This window comes from Macrobrachium nipponense, chromosome 3 (genome assembly GCF_015104395.2).
Source record: "Macrobrachium nipponense isolate FS-2020 chromosome 3, ASM1510439v2, whole genome shotgun sequence".
NCBI lineage: Eukaryota > Metazoa > Arthropoda > Malacostraca > Decapoda > Palaemonidae > Macrobrachium > Macrobrachium nipponense.
In genome coordinates, this window is record NC_087202.1 from 1,278,027 (window position 1) to 1,301,236 (window position 23,210).

The window sequence follows — 23,210 nt, forward strand, 5'->3', positions numbered from 1 at the left end:
GTTTTGAAAATTGCTTGTTAATTTGACTGAATATGTCTTTTTATAGTAACTTATTTGTTCTTTTCAAGGTATGTAGATCACTTCCCTTTATTGGGAGGGATGGGGATAGTGCTGTCAATGCACCTCACATGGTGCAATGTAGGCATTACTAAAGGGGGGGCAGCAGAGTCCTTTTGGCCCCTAGTTGCACCAACTTTTTTAGTCTTTACTTCAGCTCCAGTCCTGGTCCTTTCTTCAATCTTGCATCCCAGCCACTCTAAAATATTACTTCTTACTTTGGGTTTTCCCAGTTCCACCTTTAGAACTTTGTATTTTATGTATGCAACTTACCAGTAGTTACATAGCTATAGTTTCTAAAAACCGTCGGCAGCTAGAATTTGTTTTGGTCAGGTTTGTTTTGGTCAGGTGATACCCCCCGCCCACTATCGGGGGAGTGAGGAACCAACACCGTCCGAAAATCAGTTGTTTCTGCCAGCTGGTATTGTCAACACAGTTTCAGTAGTCAGCGGAATTTTTGGAATTCTTAGCTGTCGCTCATTGTTGGAGTTATTGGGTGAAGTACTCTGAATATTGGAAGTTTTGTTTTGGTGATAGCTATTTAGGAAATAGTAAATATTTTTGCACTGAAATTCACTAGTTTTGAATTGGTCTACATAATGTCAGACACTAGTTCATCTGGGATTAGGTATTGTAGTAAAGGCTGCAATACTAGGATTGCTAAAGCAGGTAATGATCCACATTCAGTTTGCACAGGTTGTAGGGGACAGACTTGTACACCAGATCAAACTTGTGGGGAGTGTATTAATTGGGATCAAAGAACTTGGAAGATCTTGACTAGTTACACGAACAAGTTAGAGAGAGATAAAAAGAGAAAAGCGGCTTCTAGAGCTAAAGCAAAAGCTTAATTAGTCAGGAATTGTCTAATGATAAATTTGTCTCTTGTCTGAAACCTTCCCTCCACCTGTCATTCCCAGTCCTAATCTTGGCTCTCTCACCCGTATCCGATGCTGTGGCCAATTTAGGGGCAAGAGTCGATCAGAAAATTTTGATCATGCTCCAAGCAATGGAGCAATTAGGAGCGTCCGTGAAAACCCTAATGGACAAGGTAAGTGGTGAAGTGAATGCAAGTGTAAGTGTGATGGAGGAGGTGGCTGTTCGGCCCACTGATTCTCTTAGGCAAAGGTCCCTGTCAAACTCCCCAGAACCTGGGAGGAGGCATACTGGTAGCCCAAGGGAGGTTAGTGGGGTCTGCCCACGAGCAGTCGTCCCCCTCAGGAGATTGTTGACAAATCCCAGATCGCAACAGAGCACCATTGGAAAGGCGTCTCTAAAGGAGTACCTCTGTCGTCTAGTGCTTCCAGCTCCGGGGAGTCCTCTCCCAGGTGCCAGTGGCGATTCCATGACGAGTCCCGTCTATTGAAAAGGAGGGCTCGTAAGTAGTCTCCCTCTCCAGTCCCATGTAAAAAGGCTAGTCCTTTACGGAAAGAACAGCCTTCGTGTAGTTTTTGGGACTCTCTGTCCAGAGAGATTCTCTCAGGATACGGCAGGAGAGGGACGTCGTAGTGAGAGGATCACATCCTCTAAGTCGAAGTCGTCGTCGAGAAAGTCTTCCTCTAGCAGACGTTCAGAGGTGAAGAGTACGGGGAAGAGTAGACTTCCGGAGATGTCTTCAGCACCGGTCTGCACCTGTAATACTGAAGGACAGGTAAGACTACCATCAGTCCCTCCTGTAATCCCCGAGACTCCTGGGAGACATCTTCAGCCCGGAACTTCTGCGGCGACGCTAGAACAACCTTTGGGTCCCAAGCGTCCATTGGCGCACAGGAATACAGTTGCAACCGAGCGTCCACTAACTCCCGACTGCCCCACACTGCCCGAGAATCCACGAGCACCCGAGCGTCCAAGAGCGCCCACTAGCGCCCGAGCATCCACAGGTATATATGCAACCAAGTGCACAGAGGGACCAGTTTGAAGCGCTCGGACAGTCTGTGTCATCAATTTCAGCTTCAGGCCTAACGACAGGACTTCAGGTGATGGCTGCCCCCGATCCTTCTCTGTCAGCCATCCAGAATAAGTTAGACAGCATTTTGGGCTTTATTAATTCTGCGGCGCCCCCTATCCAACCTGTAGAGACCTTATCACCTATTTCTTCAGTCGAAGAAGAAGAGAAAGGAGAAGAGGAGGATAAAGAGTCTTCTCTTACTGCCTACAAAGCCTTGCTTTTTTACTTTGTAGACAATTTTTCAAATTCATTCTCGCCAGTAACCCCCATGTCTCCAGTGTCTTCTTACATGAGGGACAACCAGGAAGACTCCAGGAAATTACCGAAACTAGTACTGTCCTTTTCGGCTTGAAAAGCGTTAAAGGAAATTAACCTTTGGCTTGAGGATAAGAGGGATCAAGGCAAGGTCAACTTCTACTTCCCTCCTTCTCGTCTTTCAACTAGGAGACACTTGTGTTACGAAACCGGAGAAGCTCTCTCTTTGGGTGTGTCTGCCTCTGCCCAGGGAGACTTCTCCGTGCTTATTGACTCAGCGAGAAGATCGGCTTTCAACTCGGCCAAGATAATGTTTATGGCATCAGAATTAGACCACCTCATTAAGAATATCTTTAAGGTATTCAAAGTTTTTAGTTTCCTGGACTGGACAGTAGGAGCCTTGGGACGTAAACTGAATAGTTATTCATTGTTGAAAGAGGAAGCTTTTACAGACATTTCGGGAGTGATCTCCTGTTTAGATAAGGGAATTAGAGACGGTTCCGCGGAACTAGCCTCTCTCTTCATGTTAGGTATCCTAAAGAAGAGAGAACTATGGTGTTCTTTTACATCCAAGGGATAAGAAGCACCTGTTTCCAGAAGAGACAGTAGTGCTAGTTGCCTCCGAATTGCAGAAGAAAGCAACACAGGATCTTCTCTCGCAATCCACTAAACGGACTAGAGAAAATATCCCTATTGTACTCCCCTCGCCAGCCAGCCGAGGCCAACCCTTTCGGGGCAGGGGATTCGGTAGATATTTCCCAAGATCAAGGGGCAGAACACGTTTCACCCTTAAATCTATTAAAAAATCCTCAACCAACCCCTCGACCAAGAAGTAGTGTATCAGTCCTTTGTGCGCCAGTAGGAGCGAGGCTCCATCAGTTTTGGGAAGAATGGGAAGCAATAGGGGCGGAACCTTGGATCGTAAAGGTTTTAAGAGAAGGATACGATATTCCGTTCAAGAGAAAGCCACCGTTATCAGGCTCTCCGATAGCTTTGACAGCTTACTCAGAAAATTCAAAGAAGTTCATCGTCCTTTCGGAAGAGGTTTCGTCTCTCTTGCAAAAGAAAGCAATAGAGTTAGTAGAGGAGCCACTAACACCAAGTCATCGGGGGGATGGAGACTCGTGTTGGACGTAAGCACTCTGAACCTTTATGTGCAAAAGACAAAGTGAAAGATGGAGACGAATCAGTCTGTCCTTTCATCAATCTGTCAAGGGGATTGGATGATCTCCATCGATATGGAGGACGCATATTTTCACATCCCAATACACCAAAACTCAAAGAGGTTTCTGCGTTTTGTCTTCAGGGACAAAATATACCAGTTCAGAGCGCTGTGTTTCGGGCTTTCGACCGCACCACAAGTGTTCACCCGAGTGCTAGCTCCCATTGCGAAATGGTTTCATCAAGTCGGGATAAGGATATCCCTTTACTTGGACGATTGGCTTCTCCGGTCACAAACAAAGGAGAGGTGCACGAAGGACCTTCAGAAAACCCTGACTTTAGCTCAGGATCTAGGACTGTTAATAAACAGATGAAAGTCGCAGATACTCCCCTGTCAGGAATTAGTCTATTTTGGGATGAGGATCAACTCAGTGAGTTTTCGGGCTTTTCCATCCCCACAAAGAATCGAGTCGTGCCTACAGAAGGTAGAGAAATTTCTAGTTCTCCAGGAATGCTCTGCAAAGGAATGGATGAGTCTTTTAGGCACTCTATCCTCAATAGAACAGTTCGTGACACTAGGGAGACTGCATATGAGGAACCTACAGTTCTTCCTCAGAGCGAATTGGAACAGAAAGAAGTTTCTGGACTCTTTTGTGTTCCCTATCACACAGGAAATAAAGGAGGACCTGCAATGGTGGAAGTTAAGAGACAGACTTACAGAAGGGAGATCCCTCCTCCCGCAGTGCCCAACCTAGTATTCTTTTCATACGCATCAGATCAAGGTTGGGGAGTTCTGGGGGAAAAGGAAGTATCAGGCATTTGGAATGCAGAACAAAAACAGTGGCATATAAATCGGAAGGAACTGACCGCCATCCACTGGGGATTGCTGAAGTTCGCGGACGAAGTTTGCAACAAAGTAGTGGCGATACACTCGGACAGCAAGACAGCGCTCTCCTACATAAAGAAACAAGGAGGGACACACTCATTTTCTCTTTGCGAGACAGCAAGACGGATGAACTGAGCCGCAGGAGGCAAGTACTTCACATGGAATGGATGATGAACCCAGTGGTATGCCTTGAATTGTGGAAACTCTGGGGGAAACCTATGATAGATCTGTTTGCCACAGCAAGAAACCATCGTCTCCCCCTTTACTGTTCACCAGCCCCGGACCCGAAAGCATGGTCGACAGATGCGATGCTTTTGGACTGGTCGAACAAGGACTTGTACGCTTTTCCTCCATTCAAGATGTTGAGAGAAGTTGTCAGCAAATTCGGAACACATCACAACGTTTCGATGACTCTCATTGCTCCATTCTGGCCAGCGCAGGAATGGTTTCCAGATCTTTTAGATCTTCTAGTGGATTGGCCAAGGTTACTTCCTTAGAGAACAGATCTACTCAGACAACCTCACTTCAGGAGGTTCCATCAAGGACTATCCACTCTGTCTCTAACCGCTTACAGACTGTCCGACAACTCTTACGAGCGAAGGGGTTTTCAAGACAAGCAGCGAGAGCTATTGCGCAGTGCAGAAGGGAATCTTCAAGTAAAGTCTATCAGGCAAAGTGGGCTGTGTTTAGAGCCTGGTGTAAAGAGCATAATGTTTTGTCTTCTAAAACAACTTATAACAGAAATAGCAGATTTTCTTTTATATTTGAGAACAGATAGGAATCTGTCTATTGCGACTATCAAAGGCTATAAGGCGATGTTGGGATCTGTTTTCAAGCACAGAGAATTGGAAGTGTCGTCGAATAGAGATCTTGTAGATCTCATTAAGTCCGATATAGAAAAACCCAAAGGTTCGAAGATATTATCTTGGAACCTAGATGTAGTACTTTAGTGGCTGTCGGAAACTCCGTGTGAGCCGTTGCAAAGAGCATCGTTGGGAAATTTGACGAGAAAGACCTTATTCCTAGTAGCCCTGTCTACAGCTAAACGAGTGAGTGAAATAAATGCCATGGACAGGAGAATAGGCCTTGCACAGGGTAATCTGGTTTGCGCATTAACCTTGGGGTTTTTGGCAAAAAACAAGATCCCGTCCAAACCGTGGCCTCGTTCGTTCAGTATCAGTATCTGCCCGGTCAGAGCTTTGAAATGTTATTTACAAAGGACAGAGAAAATTAGGGGCCCGTCCGATCGTTTATGGTGTTCGGTAAGGAATCCGGCGCACCCGATGTCTAAAAACGCCCTGACGTTCTTCTTACGTAGCGTAATTGTAGATGCTCATTCACAAGTGAAAGAAACTGACCTTAATAAACTTAAAGTGAAAGGTCACGAGGTAAGACCAGTGGCAACCTCTATCTCGTTTAAACACAATCTCTCTTTGGATTCGATTATTCAAGCAACATATTGGAAATGTAAATCAGTGTTCGCCTCGCATTACTTGCGTGATATTGAAACAGTATATGAAAATTGCAGTACCCTGGGTCTGTATTTAGCGGCGGGAACAGCATTGGGTAAGGGTGTGTAGGAAGTCATACCTTCCTAGCCTATCTCTTCGCCTTGAACGAGGTTGTAGAGTTTTTTAGGGGAGCCTGGAGGTACTATGGATGTACTAGGAGTACCCTTCAGTCAAGTGTAGAGTTGGATATAAATTTTATGGTTATGGTTGAAGTGATATGTTTTTTACTCTGGTAACATTTGGTTATTTGGTACTGTGCCCTGGGCAGGGGCATCCTTTGGTTGACCATGCTAGCCACGGACATTCCTTAGCTTCATGGGTCCCACTGTTTAGAGGACGAGCCATGGCTATACCACCACGTCCCTATGAGTTAAGACGAGCGACTTCCAGAGGCAGTAATCAAATGTTCAGCGCTCTTAACAGGTAAGGAACCAACAAGCATCTGCATGGATGCTAGCACTAAATATATATTTTGTATTTATTAAATTTTAAAAAGTTATGAGCATATCCATGGATCCCACCTCCTACAATGTGGGATTCAGCTATGTAACTACTTGGTAAGTTGCATACATAAAACGACTTTTATGGATAAAATTAGATTTTATGTATACTTACCAAGTAGTTACATGATCAAAGCCCACCCTCCTCCCCTCACATGGATAATAAGGCATAAACAACTGATTTGTTCATGAAACTTACCTGTCAGATATATATACAGCTGTATTTCTGAAGTCCGACAGAAATTCAAAAACTTCCGGCACACACAGTGGTCGGCCAGGTGGTTAGTACCCATTCCCGCCGCTGGGAGGTGGGTATCAGGAACCATTCCCATTTTCTATTCATAATTTTTCTGTCGCCGGTGCTGGAAACACCTGTTTTCAGTACCTCCGTCTTAGGATTTTGGAAACTTCATTGCCGCTAAATATCCTAATTGTCTTTTGATTTATTGACTTGGATTTGTGGCTAGGCATACGCTATCTTAAATTGTTTTGAATATGATTCATTTTTGTATATCTGAATCTAGTTAGGCTAGTTTCAAAGGGTGTTGTCTGCTAGATAGGGTGTGGCTACCGAAAGCTTCGGTAGTTTCCGCACTTGATATGCACGAGGGCTATAGGTTCTTGCTTCTTTGTTGAGATTTGTCATGTAAGGAGTGTGAGACTTTGTCTAATTCCGTAAGGAAGACGTTATGATTCGTATGTACGCAATAATCAGTAAACAAAAGTCAGGGTAGGCTAACCTACCTGTAGACTTTATTTTGCCTAACCCTGTAGTATGGCTACGGGCTATAAATATGTCTCGTGAGGTAATGCCCTTTACGTTATAGATTCCATCTGTATCTTGGAATCTAAGGTGCTCGCTCTCCTATCATTGTGGTGAAGAGTGCTACTTCTGTAGTTGTTACTCCAACCCTGTAATGTTGCCTTCGGGCCCTAAACAGTTTCTGTAGAGGGTATTGACCTTTCTCTGATACTCTATCGATTCGTAACTTAGAATCGAAAGTTCTGGCTTTGGAGAGCAAAAGTTAAGTGGCTAAGTGCAGTGACAGTGCCCTTGTGTAGATGGAGGGTGCGTCAGATCGGCCTTATTTCGCCTCTAGGCCGGGACCTCTGCTTGACTCCCAGGAACAGGGAGAGAGCATGTCGAAAGCCGAAGGAGGGTTACGAGGAACTCCCACCGATCTGACGTGCCTTCGGCAGACCTGAAGATACTCCCAGGCTGCCAAAGTGCGTGCACGAATCCTGAAGGATTGCTTCTTGTCCTCCGAAGCGTCCTCCCTGCGCATTTGGGTTTTGGAGCTTTCGGAAGGACTCGCGCCCTCTAAATAGAAGCTTTATAGAAGAGGACGTTTCACGTCCTCTCTCTCTCTCTCTCTCTCTCTCTCTCTCGTCTCTCTCTCTCTCTCTCTCTCTCTCTCTCTCTCTCTCTCTCCTCTCTCGTCATGCGTTGCGTGAGAAGTAAGAAGGCGACGTCGCCTGAACTCGTGTACGTCTTTCCACCGAGAAAAAAGAAAGCAAGTCATAGTAGCAGGATGCTTTTGAGCGCGGACGTCCTAGCTTTGTTGCTGTGAGAATAAGAAGGCGTTCCCTCGCCCCGCGTATTCTCACACGATCAACCCTTCACCTGAGACTGCTTCGTGCAGTCGGTTTTCTCTCCGAGATGTCTCTCGCTCTTACCTGAAGGCAGTTTCTCTCGCTTGCATTGACGCCTGTCAGGAGCGTGACGCTTTTCTGCACGCTTCTTTTGACGCTCGGATTGAACGGGACGCTCGGATGGACGCCAGGCGTGCGCGGGTGCACGCTAAGCGCTCGCGGATGGACACCAAACGCGCGCGGGTGCACGCTAAGCGCTCGCGGATGGACACCAAGCGCGCGCCAATTGGACGCCGAGCGCGAGCCAGTGGACGCCGAGTGCGCGCCAGTGGACGCCGAGCGTGTGCCAGGCGCCAGCGCACGCCAGGTGTGTCGCCTGCTGAACGTTTCTTTTAACCCTTCAAGCTGATTTGGGCCTAAAGATTTTTTACCTACCTTCGGTGATCCCTTCTACCTCGCCTGCGAAGAATGTGAAGTAAGCAGTGCTTCGGAGGAAGCTTAAAGTGAAAAGGCAACTTCGTTTTCGAAACCCAGCAAGACCACTGGTTTCATGAATTCTAGAGGTCTCTGTCAGTTAATATTGCTTTTCGTAAAGTCCAGGATTGGATGGAGTTATGGAAAGCTCAAGGAAAGATCTCTTTTGCTCTACCGCAGTCAAGACTTTGCGTAAGACAGCTATGGGTTATGTAAAAGCTCGACGTCCTGCACGTCAGGACTCTCGGCAACGTTCAGTAGGATTCTTGCAAATGCATTCATCAAAAGGACGCTCTTCAGGAAAGCGCAAGACAGGACTTCCTTTGCCATACTGCCAATAAATTTTAAGCTTTAGCAGGCATTAGTTGTGATACGGGAGAGGAAGCTGGTTGGAGATTTTCTTCCTCTTCCCAGGATAATTTTGCAAGCTTTTTAGCCCATCTGAAAGGGCTTTTCAGATGATAGATTTTGTTAGTTCCTAGTCGGGACTACGCTGCCGAATTGAACATCGTCGTTCTACCTGTCGTAAGCCGTCTCTTAACAGGATTCTTGCCCCTTCCTTGTTTGAGACGGGAATCGAAAATAAAATGCTAGACTTCCTGGATTACATTTTGTCAATTCAGTGAATTTCCCCCATTGACAATATACTATCGTTTTGTCAAGTTAGTGGGTATCCCCTCATTGACAAAATTTCTCTTTGTCCCGTAAATGGGTTAGTTCTCATTGACAAACTTCTCATGTAATATAATATCATATTTTGCCTTGCGTTATTTTACTACTGCTTGGTTCAAGTCATATACGCTTGCTGTAGTTACCTCTTCGATTGTGGCAACCGAGAGGTCTATTGTCTATTATTTTAAGACATTTAATCGTTACTCCTGCAGCCTTCCAGGAGTTTCCGATTTATCTTTTACCGTTGTATGGTAGTGTTATGACGACACAAACACATCTATATATTTAGCGTTTTCTGTTTCGCTTAAATATACCAGCTTGAGAGTCTCTTTATGCTAAAAAATAACGGACCTATTTCTTCGTAGAATAGGGTAGCTGGCAACCCAGGCATAAAGTTAAGAGGAGACGATCGTAAGCTGCTGCTGTCACTGTCCTCTCCTCCAGTCCAAAGTCCAAATGAGCCAGTACCAGCTCGTTCGCTGTCATGCGCGGTAGGTTATGTCTCTCTCTCGTGCGGGATTGACTGACTAACCGTATCTCTGTGCTGGCAGTTACGTCTTTCTCTCTCCTGCGGGATTGACTGACTAACTGTATCTCTGCCCTACAATCACGGACTTTAGCCTAAGATTGAGGGGATTTCTTACATGAATGAATAAACATTGCATTCGTTTTGCCTTACTATGTTCTACAGAGATATCTCTTACTCCTTTCGGTGCTCGTTACCGCACGGTATAGGACTAAGAGTCTACCGCAACATTGCACTATTATATGCTCTCCTGCTTAGGCAAAGCGCAGCCTTATTAGGGAAGTAAACATACTGTGTGAGGGAATGGATGAGCTTGCTTGGGACCATTTCCTTCCTAAAGAAGTTTGTTTCCCTGAATAGACTGCAATTCAGACCTCTACAGTTTTTTTCCTACCGGGAAACTGAAATTTTATTAAAGATCTAGGAATGATTCTGAACATCTCTCGGTGCGTTAAGTATCACTTGAGGTGATAGAAAGAAGGTGCCGGACATCTGGAGAGGGTTGTCAGATGTCCTGGATCATAATCTGAAAGAAGTGGAAGCAATTCAGTCGTCCCTCCAGTCCTCGAAACGAGTTTTTGGAACCAGTGGTCCATATCAACTCTGATCTTCCACAGCTCTCTCATATCTTAGGAAGTATCTTCTATCGGTCCCTGTTCGGTTTACGAGAAAGAGCCTATTATAACAACAGGCGTAGAATGTAACGATCCTCTAGAGGTTCGTTACAGGATTGCAACAGTCCGTACGAATCGTCTCGATCGATGGCAGCAACTACTGACTTCCGAGTGGAATCTTTCTTTAGAAGTATGTTGAGAGTTATGGAGACTTTAGGGACGTCCTTTCATTCATCTCTTCGCTAGGTTGAGGACGAAGAGGCTTCTTCTTCTCTGCTCCCTTATTCTCGATCCGGGAGCGGTACCATTAAACGCCATCCTATGATATTGAACGGGGATGGATGTTTAGTCTCTTTTCCCCTTTTTCAAACGCTTAGGAAATGTAATAAGATGATTTATACCATCACAGGGAGCGACAATGACGCTGATCGCCCCATGTTGGCCTTCAAGATCCTAGATTCACAGAGGTCACGTCCTTCCAAGGACCTTTTCCGAGAGAGTCGGTCTACTTTAACACGAAAGGTACCTATAACCTCTCCGCTCTGAGTCTGACTACGTTCAGACTATCGAGATGTTGACAGCATAAGATTGCCGTCTTCCCTTTCCGTTTGAAGAATGGGATAAGCTGGCAGTCACAACTATTAAGAATACGCAAATATGTTGTTGACTTTGGCCTTTGGGCTCAGAGATTTGCTTCTGTCAAACAACAAAGCCCTTCACGATCTTTTGAGTTCTGTGGAATCTCGAAACTCACTCACCATCTACTTTTTGTCTCACCTGTGTTTTCTCGGAGTCAGACACTCGTGCCGAGATCAGGAGACATATAGTAGCCCTGAGTTTCTTGTTGATGAAGTCGGTGGCGTTTATACAACCCCGATGATCGTTTAACATGAGACCAGGTTGGACTGTCAGGCATTCGTCCTTCGGGACTGAATCGCCTTTTTGCTCCTCGCTCCTTTCTCCTGGCACCAGAAGCTCGAGTCAGGAGTGGCTCAGGAGTTGATTCGCTAACGACGTTGGGTTGCGTTGATACATCCCCCAAGGTTTGCTTAGCTTGAATCGCCCAGGCAGTCCAGACACTCATCCTTCAGCGAAGAATAGTGCCTTATGGTCTTCAGGGTACAGCCTTGCTGTCCTTGATTCGTCTGACTGGTCAAACAGGTCGGTCACTGACTTTAGTACAGACGGACTGACTGTGCATGTCCAGATCGAAGCTTTCAATATGGAACTTAGACATAGTCTGAAGTTCTTGATGTCAAAGCATTCGAACATCTCCTACCTGTTAACTTCTTGCACGTGATCAGGAAGGCCTTTTTCTAACCACCCTAGATACGACAAAGAGGGTTAGTGAGGTTTTCAGCCATCGTCAGAAGTTTTGGCATTAGAGAACACAAGGTGGTGCGTTCTCTAAGCCTTCCGTTGTGGCCTAAGAATGGAAACCCGTCTTGTTCTTGGGCCAGGAGCTTGGAATCAAGGATGGCACAAGTTATTGGGCAGGAGCCAGAGAGAGTACTGTGCCCGGTAGGGTGGGTCTCTCAAGTTTTATCTACATAAAACTCAAGAAAGTCGAAGTCGTACGGACAATCTGCAGTGTTCCGAAAAGACCAGACTTGCCCATATCGAAGAACACCCTGGCTTTATTGTTAAGGAGTTCTTTCAAAAAAGCTCCTTCGTTGTGTTTGCACAAAGATTTGAAATCTTTTGATTTGAATGCTCACGAGGTGAGGGCGCGGCTCGGAAGCATTTAACAGAGCATGGCACTCAGCAACATCCTGAGTACCATGTTTTAGCGAAGCAACTCTGTGTTCACTTAAAAACACACCTGCGAGATGTGAAGATGGCATATGAGATCTGCTGCTCGCTAGGGCCATACGTGTCTGCAGACACAATCTTGGGGGCAAGAAGTACCACTCATCCTATCCTGTAGAAAATGGTTAGGAAGAGCTCTTAATTTAGTAGTTTGAGTCGCCGACAACGGTGACTTCTTAACTCTTAAGCCTTAGTTAACACCTTAACTTTGGCTAGGTTGGTCAGGTGGTGATATATATTTTTATATATATATTTATTTTACTTCTTAGCCCTCATGGTATGGTCAATATGGTCTAGTCACGTTGTGGTCTCGCCCCTGTTGACAAATCATCTGGAGTGCACCAGCTATATAGGTCTCTACCTCGCTGGCAACTCTAGTAGCACAAGCAGACTTACGTGGCAATAACCACGAAGCCAGCAATGCTAACAGGTGGAACCAAGATGTAAATCATCTGCATGCATTTGTTTCCCAAAATCCTTCTATTCTGTCCCTTCCCACCTCCAACGGTGGGATTCAGCTGTATATATATCTGACAGGTAAGTTTCATGAACAAAATGATATTGTTATGATACAATAAAGTTTGTTCATACTTACCTGGCAGATATATATAATCAAGTACCCACACCTCCCCTCAGGGGACAGTGGAAATAAAAATATGAATAGAAAATGGGAATGGTTCCTGATACCCACCTCCCAGGGCGGGGGAAATGGGTACTAACCACCTGGCCGACCATGTGTGTGCCGGAAGTTTTTTGAATTTCTGTCGGACTTCAAGAAATACAGCTGTATATATATCTGCCAGGTAAGTATGAACAAACTTTATTGTATCATAACAATATCATTTTTCGGATGGTGTTGGTTCCTCACTCCCCTGATAGTGGGCGGGGGAGATCACCTGACCAAAACAAACTAGCGCTTCCGCGAATTTCAAAAATTCTAGCTGCCGACAGTTTTAGAAACTATAACTATGTAACTACTTGGTAAGTATACATAAAATCTTATTTTATCATAAAAAAGTCATTTTATCTCCGTTTATTTTCTGGGGCTCATTATCTTTTTGCCTAACCACTGCTAACTCTCCCTCTTTTCACTGTCTCAAGCGTTGCATGCAGGAAGTGCCCCAGTGCTTGGCTGGGCAGTCTAAATCTCATACAACCAAAAATCAGATTAGCATAGATCAATGGAGAGGAAATTTTTTTAAGGCTTACCAGGAACAACCGACTTTTATAGGGTTTTTAAAGTAAATTACTCTTGTGCAAATGCTCTGCTATTGTTGACTGGGCACCTTTTTAGGGACCTCAACACTTCACATAGTAGATTCTTTAGGTAAGATTTGCAGAAGTTACTTATATAAAGCTCATTTTGTTCATGCATCTTACCTGACAGATATATATATAGCTGTATTTTCAGACGTCCGACAGAATTTCAAAACTCGCGGCACACGCAGTGGGGCCGGGGCCAGGTGGTTAGTACCCATTCCCGCCGCTGGGCAGGGCGGATATCAGGAACCATTCCCATTTTCTATTCATATTTTCTGTCGCCGGTCGGTAAACAACTGTTTACAGACCTCCGCCTAGGATTTTTGGATTTGACTCGTACTTAAGTATCTGGATTGACTTTTGGTTATTGATTCTGGATTGTTGGATTGGCATACGCAATAGTGGACTGTTTTTTTATTTTGGATTGGCTTTTCTGTAAACGTGATGTCTGGATCAAGTGCAGTGAGTTTCAGAGTGTGTGTGAGGAGTGATTGTAAGGTGAGGGCTACCGAAATCATCGGTAGACCCCCCACACAGTATGCATGGGTTGTAGGGGGCATGTTTGTTTGGTGGATGATCGGTGCAATGAATGTGATGGAGTGACCGATGATGGATGGAAGGTGTATGATTCCTATCGGCGTAATTGGAACGCGATAGGATCAGGAGGTCTTCCTCTGGAGTGGTTCTACCAAAGGTAAGGGAAACTAATATTTCCTGCTCTAACACCTGTAGATTTTGTATCTCCTAAACCTGTGTTGTTGCCTTCGGGCCCTGATTCTGTGTCTGGAGAAGGTAATGCCCTTTCTCTGATTTTGGAGTCTCTTCGTACTCTTGAGACTAAAGTGAAAGCCTTAGAACTGCGCTGTGAAAGTGTGTGATCGTGCCCTAGTGTTGTGGAGGGGGCGTCAGATCGGCCCCATAATGCCTCTAGGCCTAGACCGCTATCGGACTCCCAGGAATCAGGGAGGGGATATGTCGAAAAGCCGCAAGAGGGTTACGGGGGCTCCCACCGATCTGGCGTCCCTTCGGCAGGCCTTGTTGCAAGTTCCCAGGCTGCCAAGGGAGCGCGACAGGCGCGTATCCTTAAGGACTGTTTTTCGCCCTCCGAGGCGTCCTCCCCGCGCAAGGGTGGAGCGCTCGGAGAGACTCGCGTCCGCTGAAAAGGACATTTCATTGTGAGGACGCTTCACGTCCTGTCTCGCCAGTTTCGTTGTGCTCTTCTCTGGATGCGTATGATGCCTTTCCGCCTCAGAAGAGAGGTAGGATGTCATCCGGCGAGGACGCTGAGATGTGCTACAGTCGCTCTCTGGAGAAGGAAGGAGGCGTCCCCTCACCCCTTGTCTTCTCGCAGGATCAGCCCTGCCCCCTCTGTTCGTTCTTCTCCTACGAAGAACATTCTTTTGTCCCTTCAGGACCAGTTGTCAGCGCTTATGGCTCAGAGGACTTGCCCAGCAGCAGTTGAGCCTAAGCGGAGGAAGGACCTTAGGCTGCCTGTCAAGAGGACGAAGCAGTCTCCTTCTCCCTCTCCTCGTTCGTCTCTTTCTCCGATTGCGTATCCTTCGGCGAATCGCCGATCTCGTTCGCCCGCTAAGAAAGCGGGTCGTCAGGACGCTTTCGTTCCCTCTCAACGTCATGAGCAGGCTGCTCACCGTGACGCTCGAGAGGACGCTCAGGATGCTTTTGAGTACGCTCAGGACGCTTTCCAGGACGCTTCGGAGGACGCCGAGCAGGAAGAAGACGTGCACCAGTACGCTCGGAAGGACGCTCGTAGTGACGTGTCTCCCTATAAGGAGATAGTTAAGACTAGCAAAGACACGCTTTCTTCTAAGTCGTCTTTATTGTGTAAGAAGCGTAAGGACGCTTCAGGACGCTTCTCTTAGTATTAAGGCGGCCTCGGGCGCCGTCAAGGACGGTCATCGCCGTCAGGACGCTCTGCCTCCTTCGAGCTGTAAGGTTCGCCACAAGGAAGGCAGCCTAGATGAGGCTTCTGCTGTTAAGCAACGGGGGTCTTTGATCAAGGCCAGACCCGCTAGACGTACGCCCTCTCCGGAGGGGCGGTCTCCTATTCCGATTAGGGAAGAAGGAGAATTGAGTAGTCCTGCTGACTCGGTAGAAGAGGAACCTTCTTCTGCGTCTTCATTTTCGGATTACAAGGTGACGTGGGTGTGAGGATCCCTTCTTCAGCGCAAGGGGATTTCTCAGAGGAGGTCCCTCTTATCCACTGCCAAGGTGACTTGGACCCCTACGGAGACAGACCATCATTTGAAGGGACTGCTACGGACTCTTGAAGTCTTCAACTTCTTAGACTGGTGCTTGGGAGTTCTAGATCTGCAATCTAGAAGCCCGGATTCTCTCAGTTTGGGGGAGCTGTCCAGTGTGCTATCGTGCATGGACAAGGCCGTCAGGGATGGTTCGGAGGAGCTTGTCTCTCATTTTGGGACTGCCTTCCTGAAGAAGAGAGCTTTGCTGTGTAACTTCACAGCTAGATATGTGACTCCCGCCCAAAAAGCGGAACTGCTCTTTTCGCCTCTTACGAGCCATCTCTTCCCCCAGACTTTGGTCAAGGACCTGGCAAGTAGCTTGCAGGAAAAAGCGACACAGGATCTTTTAGCCCAGTCCTCGAGACGTCCGGCAGTTCCTTCCACTTCATCTTTTGTGCGACCTCCGAAGAAGGTTAAACCCTTCTGTGGGGCTCCTCCCTCGAGAGCAGCTCCTCGAGGGAGAGGGCTTGCAAGAGGAAGAGCTTCCTTTAAACCCAAGCCTTCAAAGTGAAACTTTTGTCCTTCAGACACCAGTCGGAGCCAGACTGAAGTCTTTTGCGGGAGCATGGAGAGAGGAGAGAATAACGGACCCTTGGTCCCTCAAGATCGTGGAGCAGGGGTACAAGATCCCCTTTTTAGATCCCCTCCTCCTCTTTCCACGACTCCCAGAGACCTTTCTCCGTCATATCAGGGAGAAAAGAAACGAGTTTTGTTCGATCTTTACAAAAGGTTGATCGAGAAAGGAGCAGTGAAACAAGTCGCGGACCTGGGGTCTCCAGGTTTTTACAACAGGATTTTCCTAGTACCAAAGCAGTCGTCGGGTTGGCGTCCAGTCCTAGATGTAAGCAGGCTCAATCTTTTTGTGGAAAGATCAAATTCAAGATGGAGACGTCTCAGTCTGTTCTTTGAGCCTTGAGACCGGGCGACTGGATGGTGTCCTTAGACCTGCAGGACACGTACTTTCACGTTCCGATCCACCCTCTTTCAAGAAAATACCTAAGATTCGTTTTAGGCAACAAAGTGTGGCAGTTCAGAGCCCTTTGTTTCGGCCTGACCACGGCTCCGATGGTTTTCACCGTCATCATGAAGAATGTGGCGAGGTGGCTACACTCTTCAGGGATAAGAGTTTCCCTTTACCTCGACGATTGGCTTATCAGAGCGTCGTCGAGAGAAAAGTGTTTGAAGGACCTTCAGTTAACGTTAGCCTTAGCAAAGTCCCTGGGACTTCTTGTCAACCTCGAAAAGTCGCATCTGACCCCGACACAGTCCATCGTGTATCTGGGGATTCATATGGATTCAGTGGCTTTTCGAGCGTTTCCGTCCCAGGAATGTCAGCGGCTAGGCTTAGAGAAAATCTCAGCCTTCTTGGGGAAAGAAACTTGCTCGGCGAGGGAATGGATGAGTTTGCTGGGCACCATTTCCTCGCTGGAAAGGTTTGTTTCCTTGGGAAGACTGCACCTCAGGCCTCTCCAGTTTTTCCTTGCGGATGAATGGAAGGCCAAGGACGATCTCAATGCGATCTTGAGGATCTCAGAGTCGATAAAGAGCCATCTAAGATGGTGGCTCGATCCTCAGAAGCAACAGGAGGGCTTATCCCTAAGTCTTCTGAGCCCCGACCTAGTGTTGTTTTCAGACGCTTCCATTGCGGGCTGGGGAGCAACACTAGGAGGGGAGGAAGTGTCAGGCTCCTGGAGAGGGGAACAGGCAGTCTGGCACATCAATGTCAAAGAACTTGCAGCGATCTTCCTGTCTCTGCAGTTCTTCGAAGAAAGATCGACGCACAAAGTCGTTCAAGTCAATTCAGACAACACCACAGCCCTCGCGTATTTGAAGAATCAGGGAGGAACACACTCCCGGACTTTGTTTCACCTAGCGAAGGAGATTCTACTGTGGGCAAAGGTGAAGAAGAATATGATCCTGACAAGATTCATAGCAGGAGTGCAGAACGTCAGGGCGGACCTTCTTAGTCGTCAGGACCAAATCCTGCCGACAGAATGGATCTTACACAAAGACGTGTGTCAAGATCTTTGGAAGTTGTGGGGACGTCCTCTGGTCGACTTATTCGCGACGTCGAGGACGAAGAGGCTTCCTCTGTATTGCTCCCCGGTCCTAGATCCAGAAGCAATCGCTGTGGACGTATTGCTATGGAGTTGGACGGGCTTAGACCTGTATGCCTTCCCACCATTCAAGATCATGGGGGAAGTCATGAGGAAGTTTGCGGCTTCGGAAGGGACGAGGTTGACCCTGATCGCCCCGATGTGGCCAGCGAGAGAATGGTTCACGGAGGTCATGTCTTTCCTTGTAAACTTCCCAAGGATATTGCCCTGGAGGAAAGATCTACTCAAACAGCCTCACTTCGAAAGGTATCACCAAAACCTCTCCGCTCTGGGTCTGACTGCGTTCAGACTATCGAAAAGTCGGCCAGAGCGAGAGGTTTTTTGAAAGCAGCTGCGAGAGCAATCGCAAATGCAAGACGAGCATCTACAAGAGCTGTCTATCAATCGAAGTGGGCTTCCTTCAGGGCATGGTGTAAAAAGGAGGGAGTTTCCTTTTCCACGACCTCTGTGAACCAGATAGCCGATTTTCTGCTTTTTCTTAGGAACGTGCAGAAATTAGCAGTCCCGACCATTAAGGGATATAAGAGCATGTTGTCAGCGGTTTTTAGGCACAGAGGCCTGGACCTTTCTGACAACAAGGATCTTCATGATCTCTTGAAATCTTTTGAGACCTCGAAGATTCCTCAAGCGAGACCGCCTTCATGGAACCTTGACGTAGTTCTTAGGTTTTTGATGTCAAGTCCGTTTGAACCTCTTCATTCAGCGTCTCTTCGGAACTTGACAAGGAAGGCTCTTTTCCTAACTTCTCTGGCGACGGCGAAGAGAGTTAGTGAAATCCAAGCTTTTAGTCATCTAGTGGGCTTCAAAGGACAACGCTGTCTGCTCTTTGAGCCTAACTTTCTTGGCAAAGAATGAAACCCGTCTAACCCTTTGGCCGAAAAGCTTCGAATTAAGGGTATGTCAAGTCTGGTGGGCCAAGAACCAGAGAGAGTCCTGTGCCCTGTCAGGGCTCTCAAGTTCTATGTTTCATAGAATGAAAGAGGTAAGAGGTCCCTCAGGTAATCTCTGGTGCTCTGTGAAGAGACCGGAATTACCTTTATCTTAAGAATGCTGTGGCTTCTTTCTGAGGGACGTCATTAAAGAGGCTCATTCATCTTGCCAGAAGACTGATTTGAGCCTCTTACGAGTGAAAGCTCACGAAGTCAGAGCTGTCGCTACCATCTCTTGCCTTCCAAAAGAACATGTCAATCAAGGACATTCTTGATGGCACCTTTTGGAGGAGCAATTCTGTTTTCGCCTCACATTACCTAAGGGATGTGAGAACGATTTATGACAACTGCAATTCTCTTGGGCCATACGTTTCTGCAGACACAGTCTTGGGGGCTGGAGGTAGCTCTTTCCCTATCCCTTAGTTAGGTTTTAGGTTAGTTTTTTAATTGTTGTGTTTTTGGTTTTTGGTGAGTCTTGTGTGAAGATCTCCCATCTCTTAGTTTAGTCTTAGCGGGGTCTTTGGCTAGTTGGTCATGTGGTGGTCAGTTCTTCATAGCCCTCATATGATGGTTCGATGGTCTTGTCACGTTGAGGTCACGTCCCCGTTGACAGAGCATCCAGAGCGCACCAGCACTACAGGTCTCCACCTGGCTGGCAACTCTGATTAAGCAGAAGCAGGCTTAAGTGACAGTAATCACAGAGTCTACTTTGCTAACAGGTGAGGAACCAAGGTGTACATCATCTACCTAATTTAAGTTTCCTACAAATCCTATTCTGTCTCTTCCCACCATCCGAAGGTGGGATTCCGCTATATATATATCTGTCAGGTAAGTTGCATGAACAAAATGTTATTGTTATAATACAATTAAGTTTGTTCATACTTACCTGGCAGATATATATAATTAGAGTGCCCACCCTCCTCCCCTCAGGAGGCAGTGGCATTGATAAAATATGAATAGAAAATGGGAATGGTTCCTGATATCCGCCTCCCAGCGGCGGGAATGGGTACTACCACCTAGTCGCCCACTGCGTGTGCCGCGAGTTTTGAAATTCTGTCGGACGTCAGAAAATACAGCTATATATATATCTGCCAGGTAAGTATGAACAAACTTAATTGTTTTATAACAATAACATGTTTTTTAAACTTTGGTCCTCCTCAGTCATATCCTAGTATACGTACAATCTTTGCTCCTCCTTTGTCCTATTCCAATAGTACTATCTTCTTGGCTAATAAAGAATATTTTCAAGATTACAGTGTTAATTTTAGTTAGTATAAAATTATGTCTGTTAACTCCAGAGGTATAAAGGTATTCATAGTTCTTGAAAAAACCTTTGTCACAAGTGTTTTCCGTTTACCAAACTCATTAGTCAAATCATTATCTGAAGTTGAATTGCCTTGTTGCCACTATAATAACTGGTACATATTGTAACTGTATGATATTCCTCATTTTTCATCTCTATGGGATCAGAGGAAATATAGCTTAAATTTGGGAATTTTACTTTATTCTACTTAACTACTTTATCACTTCAGTTCTTATCTGGTAAAGACCTGTTTCATTCAAAAACTCTTAAATTCTCTTTTAATGTATGTACATGTATTGCAACTTTGCCACTATAGGCAGTCCCCTGGTTATCGGCGGACTGTTAATGGCGATCCGGTTTTATGGCACTTGTCCAGCGCCGTAAAATTGTCGATTTATGGTACAGTAACAGGCCGAGTTCCAGAAATCGCTCTGATAATATTATGGTGCAATACAATCCTAACACAGGCGCCATTAACTGAAACTCTGCGTCATAAATCACCTAATTTTGGTTAATGGCGGTTTTCGGTTATCAGCACCCCTCCAATAACCGGGGACGACCTGTACGTATTATTTTTCAAATTAAAATTTTAGATGAACCACTATTGCATGATTTTTTTTCTTGAGTCTAGATATGAAAAGAGACTAACAGGTTATACTGTAACTCCAGCTTCTTATTGGCTTTTCAGGTTCGATGTTGGGAAGTGCAGAGAGATGGTAAAACTATAGGAAAGGCACAACAGACTATGGGAGGTCCTGTAATGGATGTTGCATGGCACGACGATGGAAGCAAGGTCATAGTTTATTTTGAGTTTCATACAAATTATTACAGTGGAACCTCAGTTTTCGTACGTATTCCGTTCTAGAAGCTTCGACGAAGTCTGAAATGTATGAAAACCTAAAAGATAATTCCCATAAGGACTAATGTAAATACAATTAATGTTCCAAACTCCCAAAAATATTAGAAAAAAATTTTTTTTTGCAGGGATTAAGCACAGTTTTACATACAGAAAACAATGACAAATAAATGTAAATGAATTATAAAACAAACAATGAAATTTAACATCACCATACAGGACTTCAGGTATCAAGAACCTATCTGGGGTTACTTCTCTACACTTTTTAGTAGCACTGTCTGGGGTTACTTCCCCTCTTCGTTTTTTACTGACACTAGGATCATCTTGAGAATCACTGGACCCCTTTCACACAACAAAACTGTCCAGAGACATTATTTTCTGATGTCTCTTCAAAATCTGGCAGAAGTGATACAATACATTGTCATTAAACATATTAAGAGACATAGATTACAAAATCCTTGTTAGGATGAAACTTCTCAATAAAAAATTTTTTATCACTCTACTTGGCAAATATTTCTTTAATCACTGAAGTAGGCACAGTATCCACTCTCTCTTCCTTCTCCTCCTTGGATTCCTCATCTGCCGTCTGTTGCTGTTCTTACTGAAGTTTTTGCAGCTCCTCTTCCCTGTGGGCGTCTACTAACTCTTCCACATCCTCACCACTCACATCCAAGCTGATTTCCCCAGACACAATAGATTCCACAACAGGCATAGGGTCATCTGGGAGCCTTAAACCCTTCAAAATCCTTCTTGAGGTAACACTCTGGCCACAATTTTCTCCAAGATGAGTTTATTGTCCTGGAAGTTACTCCCTGCCAAACCTTATCTATTAGACTTATGCAGTTAAAGACACTAAAGTGATCCTTCCAGAATTCTCTTTGGCTCAATGCAGTGTCTGAGGTCTCTTAAAAGCACTTTTGAAATAGTGCCTTTGTGTACAGTTTCTTGAAGTTTGAGATGATTTGCTGGTCCATGGGCTGGATGAAAGGAATGGTATTAGGGGGCAAGAACTTGACAGTGATGAATTTAAATTTATCCAACATCTGGCCTTCCAAGCCAGGAGAATTTGGAGGAGCATTGTCCATTACCAGGAGGCGCTTGTGCAGGAGTATTGTCCATTACCAGGAAGCACTTGAGTGGCAATTGATTTTCCTGGAGGTATTTTTTAACCATAAGGCCAAACACTTCATTGACATACTCTATGAAAATTTGCATTGTGACCCATGCCTTTTTGTTTGCCTTTCACATCACAAGCAATTTATTCTTAACAACATTATTGTTCTTAAAGACTTGGGGAGTTTCAGAGTGATACACTAGTAGGGGTTTCACTTTGAAATCCTTGCTGGCATTCCCACAAAATGAGAGTTAGCCTATCCTTCATAGGCTTGTACCCCGGCAATGAACTTTACTCCTGCATGATGTAGGTCCTCTGGCATTTTTTTCCAAAACAGGTCTGTATGTATCGTCACACGTTTGTTGGAACTCTCAGCCTCCCCATGCCGTACGACACTGTATGCCCATACGTTTTTGAATTTTTCAAACCAGCTTCTGCTGGCCTTGAAATCACTAACAGCAGCACTTGTTATTGGCATTTTCTTACTTAGATCAACATGCAATAACCTAGTCTTTTCACAAATTATCACTTCGGTCACTCTATCCCCCACTAACTGTTTTTCATTGATCCACACCGATAGAAGCTTTTCAACGTCTTTCACTAGTTGCGATCTTTGTTTTGTTAATAAAGTGACCCCATTTGCAATATTAACTACCTTACTTTCATTTTTATTTATTTTGCTAGGATAGAGCTGATTGTCGATACATCCTAGTGGGATCACCAAGACGTGCACCAGTTTCCTACTTCATGACAAGTTCTTTCTTAAACTCTGTAGTGTTGCTTTGGCCCCATGATGGCTAGTATTACAGTCAGTTTCACTAGCTAAAACAACTCAAAACACAACGAACACGTGCGGTGATGCGGACTGCTCACAAGGTGGTGCCCACTCAATGAGACAAGGGTAGAATGGGTTACGAGAGAAGATGGGATGCTTTGTTTAGATGCTCGGTAAGTGGCCTATTCACGTGGTGGGCCCCAGAAGGAGCGTTTCCGAGTGTATGAAATCTGAGGAAACGTACGAAACCCAAGACAAAGATTTGTTGGAAAAAATCTACGAAAACCAATTTGTACGAAAACCGAGGTTCCACTGTATAAAGTTTTTGCTGGTTTTCCTCTTTGAATTTTTTTCTACTACTATTAAAAAATATTCATGACGTGTGACAAAGCATGTCATATGTGAACATGTATCATAGTGTTAAGATGTGAAGGATTGCATTAGATGTTGAATAATTTTATAATTTATTACATAACTTACAATCACATTCTCTATGGTTTACTGATATTGTAAAAAATTACTCTCTTGCCACTGAAATTATACCATACTTCTGACGTATCATGACACTGTGTAGCATAACTTCAGCACTATA

General features: G+C 45.3%; 1 protein-coding gene across 1 annotated transcript in view; it reads left to right on the forward strand.

Annotated features, from left to right (window-relative positions):
* The first annotated feature begins 6,158 nt into the window (after positions 1-6,158).
* Positions 6,159-23,210, forward strand: part of LOC135222106 (mRNA export factor-like) — a 30,616-nt gene continuing 13,564 nt past the window's right edge. The window contains exons 1-2 of the mRNA XM_064260277.1: positions 6,159-6,238; positions 20,543-20,666. Coding sequence (XP_064116347.1) covers positions 6,159-6,238; positions 20,543-20,666 — 204 coding nt within the window. The remainder of the gene's footprint in view (positions 6,239-20,542; positions 20,667-23,210) is intronic.